The sequence below is a fragment of the Schistocerca nitens genome, chromosome 4 (assembly GCF_023898315.1).
Source record: "Schistocerca nitens isolate TAMUIC-IGC-003100 chromosome 4, iqSchNite1.1, whole genome shotgun sequence".
NCBI lineage: Eukaryota > Metazoa > Arthropoda > Insecta > Orthoptera > Acrididae > Schistocerca > Schistocerca nitens.
The window spans coordinates 385,956,260-385,971,546 of NC_064617.1; the positions used below are offsets into that span (position 1 = coordinate 385,956,260).

The 15,287-nt window shown below is 39.8% G+C and overlaps 1 protein-coding gene across 3 annotated transcripts in view; it reads left to right on the forward strand.

The window, feature by feature from the left end:
• The window catches only part of LOC126251415 (jouberin-like), a 299,336-nt gene that overhangs the window by 145,129 nt on the left and 138,920 nt on the right, over positions 1-15,287 (forward strand). For all 3 annotated transcript variants that reach the window (XM_049951828.1, XM_049951826.1, XM_049951825.1), the window contains exon 6: positions 5,367-5,540. In XM_049951828.1, coding sequence (XP_049807785.1) covers positions 5,367-5,540 — 174 coding nt within the window. The remainder of the gene's footprint in view (positions 1-5,366; positions 5,541-15,287) is intronic.

The following is a 15,287-nucleotide window of genomic DNA, read 5'->3' on the forward strand; positions in this document are numbered from 1 at the left end:
GGTGAGCAAGATGTATGAAACAGGTGAAATGAAATGAGACAGGTGAAATCCCCTCAGACTTCAAGAAGAATATAATAATTCCAATCCCAAAGAAAGCAGGTGTTGACAGATGTGAGAATTACCAAACAATCAGTTTAATAAGCCACAGCTGCAAAATACTAACACGAATTCTTTACAGACAAATGGAAAAACTAGTAGATGCCGACCTCTGGGAAGATCAGTTTGGATTCCATAGAAATACTGGAACATGTGAGGCAATACTGACCTTACGACTTATCTTAGAAGAAAGATTAAGGAAAGGCAAACCTACGTTTCTAGCATTTGTAGACTTAGAGAAAGCTTTTGACAATGTTGACTGGAATACTCTCTTTCAAATTCTAAAGGTGGCAGGGGTAAAATACAGGGAGCAAAAGGCTATTTACAATTTGTACAGAAACCAGATGGCAGTTATAAGAGTCGAGGGACATGAAAGGGAAGCAGTGGTTGGAATGGAGTAAGACAGGGTTGTAGCCTCTCCCCGATGTTATTCAATCTGTATATTGAGCAAGCAGTAAAGGAAACAAAAGAAAAATTCGGAGTAGGTATTAAAACCCATGGAGAGGAAATAAAAACTTTGAGGTTCGCCGATGACATTGTAATTCTGTCAGAGACAGCAAAGGACTTGGAAGAGCAGTTGAACGGAATGGATGGTGTCTTGAAGGGAGGATATAAGATGAACATCAACAAAAGCAAAACGAGGATAATGGAATGTAGTCGAATTAAGTCGGGTGATGTTGAGGGTATTAGATTAGGAAATGAGACACTTAAAGTAGTAAAGGAGTTTTGCTATTTAGGGAGCAAAATAACTGATGATGGTCGAAGTAGAGAGGATATAAAATGTAGACTGGCAATGGCAAGGAAAGCGTTTCTGAAGAAGAGAAATTTGTTAACATCGAGTATAGATTTAAGTGTCAGGAAGTCTTTTCTGAAAGTATTTGTATGGAGTGTAGCCATGTATGGAAGTGAAACATGGACGGTAAATAGTTTGGACAAGAAGAGGATAGAAGCTTTCGAAATGTGGTGCTACAGAAGAATGCTGAAGATTAGATGGGTAGATCACATAACTAATGAGAAGGTACTGAATAGGATTGGGGAGAAGAGGAGTTTGTGGCACAACTTGACCAGAAGAAGGGATCGGTTGGTAGGACATGTTCTGAGGCATCAAGGGATCACCAGTTTAGTATTGGAGGACAGCGTGGAGGGTAAAAATCGTAGGGGGAGACCAAGAGATGAATACACTAAGCAGATTCAGAAGGATGTAGGTTGCAGTAGGTACTAGGAGATGAAGAAGCTTGCACAGGATAGAGTAGCATGGAGAGCTGCATCAAACCAGTCTCAGGACTGAAGACCACAACAACAACAACATATTCTTCTTGAAGTCTGAGGGTGTTTCGCCTGTCTCATACATCTTGCTCACCAGATGGTAGAGTTTTGTCAGGACTGGCTCTCCCAAGGCTGTCAGTAGTTCTAATGGAATGTTGTCTTCTCCGGGGGCCTTGTTTCAGCTTAGGTCTTTCAGTGCTCTGTCAAACTCTTCACGCAGTATCGTATCTCCCATTTCATCTTCATCTACATCCTCTTCCATTTCCATAATATTGTCCTCAAGTACATCGCCCTTGTATAGACCCTCTATATACTCCTTCCACCTTTCTGCTTTCTCTTCTTTGCTTAGAACTGGGTTTCCATCTGAGCTCTTGATATTCATGCAATTGGTTCTCTTTTCTCCAAAGGTCTCTTTAATTTTCCTGTAGGCAGTATCTATCTTACCCCTAGTGAGATAAGCCTCTACATCCCTACATTTGGCCTCTAGCCATCCCTGCTTAGCCATTTTGCACTTCCTGTCGATCTCATTTTTGAGACGTTTGTATTCCTTTTTGCCTGCTTCATTTACTGCATTTTTATATTTTCTCCTTTCATAAATTAAATTCAATATTTCTTCTGTTACCCAAGGGTTTCTACTAGCCCTCATCTTTTTACCTATTTGATCCTCTGCTGCCTTCACTATTTCATCCCTCAAAGCTGTCCATTATTCTTCTACTGTATTTCTTTCCCCCATTCCTGTCAATTGTTCCCTTATGCTCTCCCCGAAACTCTGTACAACCTCTGGTTCTTTCAGTTTATCCAGTTCCCATCTCCTTAAATTCCCATTTTTTTGCAGTTTCTTCAGTTTTAATCTACAGTTCATAACCAATAGATTGTGGTCAGAGTCCACATCTGCTCCTGGAAATGTCTTACAATTTAAAATCTGGTTCCTAAATCTCTGTCTTACCATTATATAATCTATCTGATACCTTTTAGTATCTCCAGGTTTCTTCCATGTATAAAACCTTCTTTCATGATTAGCTATGATTAAGTTATGCTCTGCCCAAAATTCTACTACAGCCAATATATTTGGCAGGTACATGCAGCCCTGCTGCATGACTTCATGATGATGGATGGATCCTATTGTTAAAATATTACAAAGTCTTCCAGATGAAAGACAGACATTTGTATGAATTTCTGAGTGTGAACTACTCTCGATGTAATAATTGCGAGAAACAAAACTGATACTCTATGGATTGGAATGTGGAATGTTACATTTCTTGATCAAGATGATAGATAGGAGAATTTAAAAAGAGAAATGAATAGCTTGAATGGGATTAATAGGTTAAACATAGTGCTAACTAATGAAATGTGATGGAAAGAAGAACGGGACATTCTTTCAGTTCAAGATGGGTTTATGAACATAAAATAAAATGGGACTATGCAGGAGCAGGTATGATAATAAATAAGAAAATTTGAATGCTGCTAAGCTACTATGAACAACATGATGAATGCATTAAATTAGGCAAGACAGGCACACAGCTAACTCTCACCTCAGTTTGTCCTAAGGCATGAGGAAATCCTCTGGCATCATTCAGTGTATTTATACTCCAAAAGAGGACAGTTGGAACACCAAATGGAAGTAAGAATAAGACAATCATTCAAACATGGACTTTCAGAATGAGACATGAGCTTTTAATGGAAAAACAATTTGGAAATAAGGATTGTTAAGTGAACAATGAGGAGAGGTAAGTTGTAAATTATTAGCAGAGACAGAAAAACAAACAAGTGGGTGAGAAAACATACTGCAGTTGAAGAAGCAGTTACGACAATCATGAAAATGGAATGGAGATGGACAGGACATGTAATAAAGTGAATGGATAGTAGAGGAACCAATTTCTCCATAGATTCCAAGAGATAAAACATGTCTGGGTAGACATCTAAAGGAAGGTAGGCATGTGACATTAGAAAAACATGCAAGAGTAAAATGGACACATACAGCTGAAGATCTTAATGCATGAGGAAATCTGCAGTAGGTACTAAATAACAGGTGATGATTTTGGTGATGTTCATGATGGTGATGGTAATGAATATGATGATGATGTAAACCTGCCTCTCTTCTTCTTACTTCTTTTTTCTGGCATTATCCCACATCTTCATGGGATTAGTATATTATTCTGGATTTGGCATTGTTAGTATTGGAGGTGGCCAGATGCCCTTACGGTCACCACCCCTCCCCAGTACAGATTTTACCTACCCCATCTATCTGTATCTAGAGTTATCCCATGTGAAAGTGTTAGAATGTTTTCAAACTGTTTGCAAATCATGTAACTGGGGTGGGGCTTTTATACCAGTGAAGCAACAACCTAGTCAGATTGGGAGACTGTCTGCAAACAATGTCCAGGCTAGCCGGCTAACCAGCCCTCATCGATAATCTATGAGGCAGATTTGATCTGGGCCATTGTACATTCCTGAGTTCCTGGTGGGTGATGGAAGCCTGCCTTTACAACATTTAATTTACCCATTTTTCCATTTGCATTATAGAAACAGTTTTATTTTTTGAAATAAGGTCAAACAATAAAAAATAAAGTTGTTTCAGATGAATTGATGATGTTTACAAAATTAACAACAAATTTAACAAAAATCTTAATATAAGCTTTGTCCAATATATGTAGTGCAGAGTGTTACTGTGGATAAAAGGTGCCAATAAATCAATAAATATATGAAGAGTGTTCAAAATAATAGGTGCAAAACAACACTGTGGCTATAGTTGAAGTTTTCATTCAAAAATAATCACCAGAAGCGTGAGCACAACTATCACACTGTTTCATGATCTGAAGGATTCCCTGTTCCCAGAACAGGCTGTGGTTGTGACGGGAGCTTGTCCTCCAGTGTGTTCTTTAGTTCATTGTTCAAGCTGAAGCACTTCCCTCTGAGGTGATTTTTGAATGAACCAAACACATGGAAGTCACAGGATGGTCAAGCTGTTCACACTTGAACTTGGCTATTACACTTTGTGTGACCTTGGAGATGTGTGAATGCACATTATTGTGGTGCAGAATCATTCCCTCCATGAGCAGTTCAGGTTGTTTATTCTTGATGGACTTGCATAGCCTACAGATTGTCTCACAACACACATCACTGTTAATGATTTTTCCACGCTCAGAGAATTCAATGAGTATTGGACCTCGGACATCGGAAAAGACATTGAGCACCACCTTGGCTGCCTTAGGACAGAGCTTTGAATTTTTGAGAGGGAGGTGACAGAGCATGCTTCCATTGCCTAGATGTCTCACTATGGTATCCCAAAGTGGCATATGCAAATTTCAACTGGTTTGGTTGTTATGATGTTTTGTAAATGTTTTGTACCTTTGTAGTTGAACATTCCTTATACATACATTGATGTGAGGTAAACAGTTAGAGGTAAACCACAAGTGGTAGTATAATGAAGAAACACCAACTGTTTCCAGAAGGGTGGTATTTATGTCTGTTGTGATAAATAGTCATTTGGAGACTTTTTAATATAATAAAGCTAATGTCACTAATGACTATTAGATTTTGGTGTTGACATTTAATCAATAATATGACATAAAGAAGCAGTTCATGATGGGTAGTTCTCCATGCTAATATGTGCAAATGTTCAAATGTTTGTGAAATCTTATGGGACTTAACTGCTGAGGTCATCAGTCCCTAAGCTTATACATGCTACTTAGCCTAAATTATCCTAAGGACAAACACACACACCCATGCCCGAGGGAGGACTTGAACCTCCGCTGTGCTAATATGTGTCTTGGCTTTTTCTACATCCATCAATGTTCCCCTTAACAATGGGATGATGGATGTATAGGTACAACACTACAAGATATGTTCTGAGTTGTTTAAGACATGTTCTGTTGTCTAATTTTAAGTTTCTTCACTTAACACATCAAACTTTTTCAATGATTTGTCATGTATTAAGTTTGCCAAGTATTTTGAGTGACCTGTCCAAGTCTTGTCTGTGTGAAAAAAGTGAATGTTATCCACAGGCAACTCTAGAAAAAATTCAGTGGTCACGACTGCCTTTCCAGTCATGCAAAGTGCCAAATCATTGTGTATCAATGTTTGGTCCCACAACCCAGAGTGGATGTCTTTCTCTCTCCTTCAGTCACTCTGGCAGTTTGTTGGCCTGTGGGATGGATCATGAGATCTGCATCTATGAGGTAAGATATTTATCTTGCATAATGATATTTTTGCTTATTTTAACGTTCCCGTATAACTGAAGAAGCAAAGCAGCAAAATCTGAGAGTGGTGGAGAACCCAAATTAACAAGAATTTTTCTCTATTATAGTTGACAGAGCAATAATTTCAGATTCTGCCCCTATATTTCTTCATTAGACATCATTTTTACCAGTGCATCAGTGGCATCAGTGTGAAAATGTGATTGTTGTCAGTGTAACTGTTTTTGTAAGCAGTCTTCTATGTGGTCGGCAATTTTTCAATGGCAGTTATTGAGTACCAATGTCCTAACATCAGGTGCTGCTTCTTGTTGGGGTAATCACGAGTAGAAACTGTTGCAATGATTTGGATGGCTTATGGGGAGGAAGCTTTGGGCCAAGTGAGAGTTTACAAGTTGTTTTCTCATTTGAAAAGTGCTCAACTATCAATTGAAGACAAATCACAGCCAGGCCATCCTTGGATTTCCACAACAGATGAAAACGTTGCACTAATGCCATGTTGTGATCCTGTTTGATCCTCATAGAGCAAGTGATGAAGTGGTGGAAATGACTGGAATATCCTGGGATTCATTGGGATTTGTGCTAATGAATTCTGACTGAAGATCCAAAGGTAAAATATATTGCAGCAAAATTAATTCCACTGTGCTTTCTGACAAACAGGGAACCAATCATTTGCATGTATGCTGGGAATTGAATGAACAGTCAGAAAGTGATATGATTTTGATGAAAAAGTCATCACAGGTGACAAATCATGGCATTATGGTCATGATCCAGAAACCAAGTAACAGTCCTACCAATGAAAGACTTCTTCATCATCAAGACCTAATAAAGCAAAGCAAGTATGATACAATTTGAGGACAATGTTAGTTTGTTTTTTGACAGCAAGGGAATCATCCACCATGAATTTGCTCCCCAGGGTACCACAGTTAACTGACATTACTTCCTTGCAGTGCTAAAATGATTACATGAAGCAGTGAGAAAAAATGCCCCACACTGTGGCATTGCCTCTGTGCATACAGCATTGAGGGCCAGGCAGTTTTCTGGAAAAAAACCATGGTTCCTTACCCACTCTGCTCACCACACCTGGCCTCTTGTGATGCTTTTTCCTTCCCAAGAATGAAAAGAAACCTAAAAGGGAAGCATTTTCAAGATGCAGAATAAGTGAAAATAAATCCAATGGAAGCACTAAACAGCATAGCTTCTATGAGTTTAAAAACTGTTTCCATCAATTGAAAATATATTGGGGTAAATGTATTATGTCTGATAGATACCATTTTTGAAAGTGTTTAAGTTTAAGTGTTTTGTCAAATACATCAGTGTTTGTGAAACATTTCTTGTTATATTTACCCCCTTATGTACAGTAGTTTTTTTTACAGAAGTTTGTAATGCAACAGCAAATTGCTGTCATGCATTATTTTATCATAAGGTATTATATCTTAAGTGACATTAGGTACATAATGGTAAAAAATAAAGAGGAGTAGCTGAGCAAAAGAAAAGAAAGTGGTGCTAAGCTGTCATAGGGAACTACAAAGAAAAGAACTGATGGAAAAGATGAGAAAGTTTGGAAGTGGATGTTAGTTAAAAGAAGAAAGTTTGTGACTTGAGTCTATAGGATATGAGGAAATCAGCTCTCAAATTGAGACCAATAAGAATTAATATCAGAAATAAAGAGGACACTCAAATGGTGACATGAGATGACACAAGAAAGGAGAGTTCTGGGATGATGCAGCTTATCTCTGAAGGAAGAAAGTTACAGCATGATTACTCAGTCTGGGTCCATGAAGCACACTGTTATTGATAATACAGGATAGCACAGATGTTCTGTAATCTTCGTGGGCTGCACTACAAGAAAGACATCAAGAAATTTTCTCAAAATTTTGAGAAAGTATTTTCATGAAAATTTCTAAGAACATACATCTCCATTCTTTATATGAATCAGGTAGACACAATAGTGACAAAATAAGAGAAATTAAGGCATCTACAGTAATGTATAGGTACCAGTCTTCCTGAATGGTAATTGTGATTGAAATGGGAAGTGAATGTAGCATGCATGTGTAGATGTAAAACTGAAATTTAATTCGAAGTAACTGGAAAGAAGAAATTAGATATAAAGGCAGAAAGACTCATAAGTATGACAATGAAATAAAAATGAATAAGTAAATGACAAATATTGTTTCCTTCTGTTCGAGCAAAGAAAAGAAAGCAATGGTAATAAGTGTAGTGATATTTTGTAATGTAGTATACACACCACAATAGGATCATCATCTGACATCACTTTTCTGCTGCTACTTATTTCATGTGGTGAGCAATTTAAGCTAATACTGAAATCCTGTACATACTGTGTATAAATTGCGGGTGTTTTAGTGCTAAATAATTGTTTTAATAAAATATGTCATTTCCTGGTTTATTGATTTGCAAATAAAAAAGCTAAATAACTCCTTAAGAAAAAAGTTACATTATGTTCAGTTATTTACTTTGCACAAAAAAGGCAGTCTTCTTTTTGTAGAACAAATACTTCTTTACCTTTGACGTCACTACCTGAGAAAATTTCCCAACAAACATTTATGCTAATTAAGTATTTTGGCTAGTCTTTATATAAATACATCTATGGTTTTTTTTTTGCTTTTGATTCTCATGTTCAACAAAAAATTTATGTTCAAACAAACTGAAAAACTCTGACAGTAACAGATAAAATTAAGATCATTAAGGTGTAAAATTGGAGCTTGTGTTAGGATGTTACCAGTAGAATTAAGAGAAGTTGCTCTCCACCCCCAAAAGCTAAAGCAACTCTATTTACTAGAAAACTCACTTATCAGTAACCACTATTTGTTACTTGCTTCCCATTTTCCACCACTTGAAATGCCCTTGATTTGAAACAAATTGTTTGAAAAATATTCTCCAGACATTCCACCAAATGAAATCTTCATAGCATCAAGCTAGTTTTGCACTGATGGCATATACTTGTGTTCTACTACACCAACACAACAAAGACTATTGTGTGAATTCAAATGGATGGCAATTGAAGGATTCCAGAAGTTTGAGCATAGGTGAGACATGTGCCTAGATCCATTGTTATTATGGAATAGAAAAGCAGTAGAGCATTAAACCCATATATTGCCCCATGGCTTTAAGAAATAAGTGATAGGGTCAACCTAATTGCAAAATGCTATGTAAACATATTATCGGTTAGTCTTGTCAACTATCACAACCATCACAACTCAGATACAGAGGTCACTGAAAGATTAGTCCACTGAGAGATTAGATTTGTATGATTGTACAGCTGCTGAGAAGCCATTTGTAGAGAGGTGCAAATGGTCCTCCGTAGAGCAATGGAAGAAGTTTATATGCTGTTGTACATAATGTAGTACTCAGATCAGTCTCTGCTGATCTGGTAGGTTCCTGCAAATAGTAGTATCTGCATATGTTGTCCTGACCTTGAAATTTGGTGGAAGTGGTGTGGTAGTCTTGGGGGACAGTAAGTATTCTAGTATGGACTTGAGCCATTACTTTTAGTTGTCAAACTGAAAGTAAGGGTTTATGAAAATACTTTAGACAGCAGAATACTTCATATAACTTGAAGATAGTTGGGAATCATACTTTACCCATGTCTTAAAAATAATGCTTATCTCCGCAAAGCAAGGATCTACGTCTACATCTACATCTACATCTACATGGATACTCTGCAAATCACATTTAAATGCCTGGCAGAGGGTTCATTGAACCACATTCACTATTCACTATTATTCCAATCTCGTATAACACGTGGAAAGAATGAACACCTATATCTTTCTGTACAAGCTCTGATTTCCCTTATTTTATCATGGTGATTGTTCTTCCCTATGTAGGTCAGTGTCAACAAAATATTTTCACATTCGGAGGAGAAAGTTGGTGATTGGAATTTCATGAGAAGATTCCGTCGCAACGAAAAATGCCTTTCTTTTAATGATTTCCAGCCCAAATCCTGTATCATTTCTGTGACACACTCTCCCATATTTTGCGATAATACAAAATGTGCTGCCTTTCTTTGAACTTTTTTGATATACTCCATCAGTCCTATATGGTAAGGATCCCACACCACACAGCAGTATTCTAAAAGAGGACGGACAAGTGTAGCGTAGGCAGTCTCCTCAGTAGGTCTGTTACATTTTCTAAGTGTCCTGCCAATAAAACACAGTCTTTGGTTAGCCTTCCCCACAACATTTTCTATGTGTTCCTTCTAATTTAGGTTGCTTGTAATTGTAATACCTAGGTATTTAGTGGAGTTTACGGCTTTTATATTAGACTGATCTATCGTGTAACCGAAGTTTAACGAGTTCCTTTTAGCACTCATGTGGATGACCTCACACTTTTCGTTATTTAGGGTCAACTGCCACTTTTTGCACCATTCAGATATCTTTTCTAAATCATTTTGCAGTTTGTTTTGATCTTCTGATGACTTTATTAGTTGATAAACGACAGCGTCATCTGCAAACAACCAGAGACTGCTGCTCAGATTGTCTCCAAAATCGCTTATATAGATAAGAAACAGCAAAGAGCCTATAACACTACCTTGGGGAATGCCAGAAATCACTTCTATTTTACTCAATGATTTTCCATCAATTACGACGAACTTTGACCTCTCTGACAGGAAATCACAAATCCAGTCACATAACGGAGACGATATTCCATAAGCACGCAATTTCACTACGAGCTGCTTGAGTGGTACAGCATCAAAAGCCTTCTGGAAATCCAGAAGTATGGAATTGATCTGAAATCCTATGTCAATAGCACTCAACACTTCATGTGAATAAAGAGCTGGTTGTGTTTCACAGGAATGATATTTTCTAAACCCATGTTGACTATGTGTCAATAGGCCATTTTCATCGAGGTGATTCATAATGTTCAAACACAATATATTTTCTAAAATCCTGCTGCATATTGATGTTAATGATATTGGCCTGTAATATAGTGGATTACTCCTACTACCTTTCTTGAATATTGGTGTGACCTGTGCAACTTTCCAGTCTTTGGGTACAGATCTTTCGTTGAGCAAACGGTTGTATATGATTGTTAAGTATGGAGCTAATGCATCAGCATACTCCAAAAGGAATCTAATTGGCATACAGTGTGGACCAGAAGACTTGCTTTTATTAAGTTGCTTCACTTCACCGAGGATATTTACTTCTGCATTACTCATGTTGGCAGCTGTTCTCGATTTGAATTCTGGAATATTTACTTTGTTTTCTTTTGTGAAGGCATTTTGGAAGGCTGTGTTTAGTAACTCTGCTTTGGTAGCACTGTCTTCGATAGTATCTCCATTGCTATCATGCAGAGATGGCATTGATTGTTTCTTGCTGCTAACATACTTCACGTATGACCAGAATGTCTTTGGATTTTCTGCCAGGTTTTGAGACAAAGTTTCATTGTGGAAACTGTTGTAGGCATCTCACATTGAATTCTGCACTAAATTTTGAGCTTCCGTAAAAGGTCACCAATCTTGGGGATTTGGCATCTGTTTAAATTTGGCATGTTTGTTTCGTTGTTTCTGCAACAGTGTTCTAACCCATTTTGTGTACAAAGGAGGATCAGCCCCATCGTTTGTTAATATAAGTCTCTCAATTGCTGCCGATACTATTTCAGAGAATGCGTTTAGCACAAATTCAGATGATATTTTATACGTACCACTGGAATTAAACATGTATTTTCGCTAACATATTGAAGGTAAATTAAAGTCACCACCAACTATTATCGTATGAGTCGGGTACGTGTTTGAAATCAAACTCAAGTTTTCTTTGAACCTCTCAACAACTGTATGATCTGAATTGGGAGGTCGGTAAAAGGATCCAATTATTATTTTATTCAGGTTGTGAACAATGACCTCTGCCCATACTAACTCACAGGAAGTATTTACTTCAATTTCTCGACAAGATAAACTACTCCTGACAATGTTTCCTGTATGTATGTTCTTCCTGTGTTCAGCCCACACCCTTTGTGACTGAAGCCCTTCTTGTGTTTTCCCAAGACCCTCTAACCTAAAAAACCACCCAGTCCACACCACACAGCCCCTGCTACCTGTGTAGCCACCTCCTGCATATAGTGGACACCTGACCTATTCAGCAGAACCCGAAACTCAACCACCCTTTGGTGCAAGTCAAGGAATCTGCAGCCTACATGGCACACGCACGCACACACACACACACACACACACACACACACACACACACTCACTCACGGAAACAACTCACAGACACGTGTCCACTGTCTCTGCTCACTGAGGCCAGACTGCGAGCAACAATACATGGTGGGAGAAGCAGTGTGGGTGGTCAGGGTAAGGATGAGGCTGGGGCAGGGAGGGGGAGGGACAGTAGGGTAGCAGTGGGGAACAGTGAAGTGCTATTTGTGGTAGCATGCAGGGGTGTGTTAACAAGAGGGTAGGGTAGCTAGTTGCAGATGGGAGATTAGGCAGAGGGATGGTGTTGGGGGGGGGGGGGGGGGGGGGAGGAGAGAAGTATAATAAGGCTGTGGGTGTGTTGATAGAATAGAAGGCTATGTGGTGCTGGAGTGGGAACAGGGAAGGGGATACGTGTGTGGAAAATTGACTAACAATGGTTGAAACTGGGGGCAGGTGAGAGGCAATTACAGGAACATAAGATATATTGCAGCAAGAGTTCCCACCTGTGTAATTCAGAAAGGCTGGTGTTAGTAGTTAGGATCCGCAGGGTTCAGGCTTTGGAGTGAAAGGCAGTGTGTTAGGCAGCATGCTCAGCAACTGGATGGTCCAGCTGTTCCTTGGTGGAATGCATCCCAACGGTTACAGCTTAGCTTGTAGATCACATGGCTGCTTTCACAGCTAGCCCTGCCTTTGTTGGGATACATTATGCTCCTGACTGGACTGGAGTAGGTGGTGGTTGATGTATGAGACAGGTCTTGCCTCTAAGCCTATTACAGGGATATAAGCCATGAGGCAAGAGGTTGAGAGCAGGGTTGGGGTGAGGATGGCTGAGAGTATTGTGTAGGTTTGGTGGGCGGCAGAATAACACTTTGGGATGAAGGATAGAGGATAGGACATTCCTCATTTCAGCACATGACAAGAGGTCATCGAAATCCTGGTGGAGGATGTGATTCAGTTGCTCCAGTCCTGGATGGTAAGGTTGGGAGGGACATTTTGGTCTTTGAAGGCCTCAGTGAGACCCAAGAGGCACTGCTCATCACTACAGATGCAGCTAGGCTTTAGGGAAGGGACTTCTTAGTATGGAATAGGTGGCAGCTGTTGAAATGGAGGTATTGGTAGCACTTGGTGGCTTTGATATAGACTGTGCTGATGTAGCCATCATTGAGATGGAGGTCAACGTCAAAGAAGGTGGCTTGTTGGGTTGGGGATGAGGTGAAGCAAATGGGGGAGAAACTGTTGAGGTTCTTGAGGAATGTGGGGAGGTTGATCCAGATCACTAAGATAACATTAGTGAATCTGAACCAGGGGAGGATTTTTGGATTCTGTATGGTTACGAGGGATTACTCAAGATGGCCCATGAATAGGGTGGCATAGAATGGTGCCGTTTGGATGCCATTGCAGTACTGTGGATTTGTTTGTAACTTATGCCTTCTAAGGGGGAGTAATATAGCTGGTCATGATGACCAGGAAGGAGGTTGCAGGTCTGAAACTGAACAGGCATTGGGAAAGTTAGTGTTCTATAGTGGCAAGGTCAGGGGCTTTAGGGATGTTATTGTAAAGGGAGGTGGCATCAACAGTGATGAGTAGGGCACCTTGTGGTAAAGGAATGGGAACTGTGGGGACTCAGTGGAGGAAGTGGTTGTTATCTTTTATATAAGAGAGTAGGTTGTGTGTAATATGCTGAATGTGTTGATCTACAAGAACAGAGGTTCTCTCAGTGGGGATACAGAAACCAGCCACAATGGGGTGTCTCAGGGAGTTGGATTTATCTACATTGCATGTAGAAGTTAGGAGTGTGGGGCATGGTAGGGGTCAGGAGAGAGGTAGACTCAGGGGAGAGGTTCTGGCATGGGCGTAAGGATTTGAGGAGAGGCTGGAGATCCTGCTGGATTTCTGGAATGGTGTCAATGTGGCAAGTTTTGTAGGTGGATCAATCTGACAACTGGTGGAGTCCTGCCAGGTAATCCTGGTGATAAAAAACGACACTGGTGGAGCCTTTGTCAGCAGGTAGGATTATAAGGTCAGGATCAGTTTTTGCATGCTTTCAGGAGATGTAATGTTATCTTGCATATTGAGGAGTTTGGGGAATGATGGTGAGGTAAGATTTGAGGTTAAGAAATTCTGGAAAGTTAACAGGGCATGATCTGGGAGCAGTGGGGATGGATCATGGTTGGATGGAAGAGTGAACTGGGTCAGACAGGTTTCAACATTGGTTTTGGGTTGAGTCTGATTGGTAGGGATGGTGGAAAAAAGTGTTTCCACTGTAGGGACCAGGAGAAGGAGAGAAGGTCTTTAACAAGTTCATCATTGTTGAATTTGGAAGTGGGGAAAAAGGTAAGGCCTTTGGAAAGTTCTGATACTTCTGTGGGACTAAGGCTTTTGGAGGAAAGATTCATGACTGTGTTTCAGGTCTGTTTAGGTACTGGACTCTGTGGGCTGGTAGGAGTGAGTTTTTGAGGGTTTGGTAAATCTAGTAGGTCTGCAAGGCAGGGTTCATCAACTATTGTATTGTGTATTGTATATTAAACCTGGGACCTAGGAACAATGGAGAGGCTTCATCCCACAGTAGCCCTCAGTGGGACACAACCCCACAACAGGCCACAGCAGTTCACCCACCCCACTGCCCCACTGCTGCCCCACACCAAACCCAGGGTTATTGTGTGGTTCGGCCCCCAGTGGATGCGCCCCCCCTCCCCCTCCCAGGAATGTCTCATACCAGATGAGTGTAACCCCAAATGTTTGTGTGGTAGAGTAATGATGGTGTACATGTACATGAGGACAGTGTTTCCAATCACCAAAATAGTGTAACTGAGGCAGAATAAGGGGAACCAGCCTACATTTGCTGAGGTAACTGGAAAACCACCTTAAAAACCATCCGCAGGCTGGCTAGCATACAAGACCTCAAAACTGATCCACTGGGCAGATTCGTGCCGAGAACAGCATGCCTTGAGAAGCAGCGCCTTAGACTGCATGGCTAGCCGGGCGTGCTTTATCAGCTAAGAAGGTATATGAGGGAGGTTTGGAATCTGTTGTGGAGGTGGTGGATAATGGTAGTTCGAGGTGGCAGTGGGAGGTGAACAAGGTGGTGAGTTTTTTTGAGGTGGCATTTTTAATGCTGCTTTAGTAACTGGAAGGCAACACTTTCAGTATGAGAGATGGGATACAGGAATTTGGAACTGCAGAGCAAGAGAATTTTATGGATGGAGATGAGGTATTGCAAGATGTAGAGGTTGTAGTAAAGGTTGTTTTTTTCAGCAGAACGTTACAATATTATGCATTTTTTTATTTAAGTATATACTCCACAAATTTCACAAAACTGGAAAATATGAGAAATAGGAAAATAGTTATAATTTATTTACTTTTTTGAACACAAACATCATTTCTTCAGCATTTCCGTGGAATATACACTGTTTCATGCTGTCAAACAACCATAAAATGATTGGTAAAGTGCTGGGGATCTTTTTGTTTCAGTGTAAGAATGTCTCTTCCTTTAGAAAGACTGGTAGCTCAGCAGCATCAACTCATTTACCTTTTATTATTTTTCAGTTCATGTTCTGATAGTTCTTGAAGTCTTTCTTCTT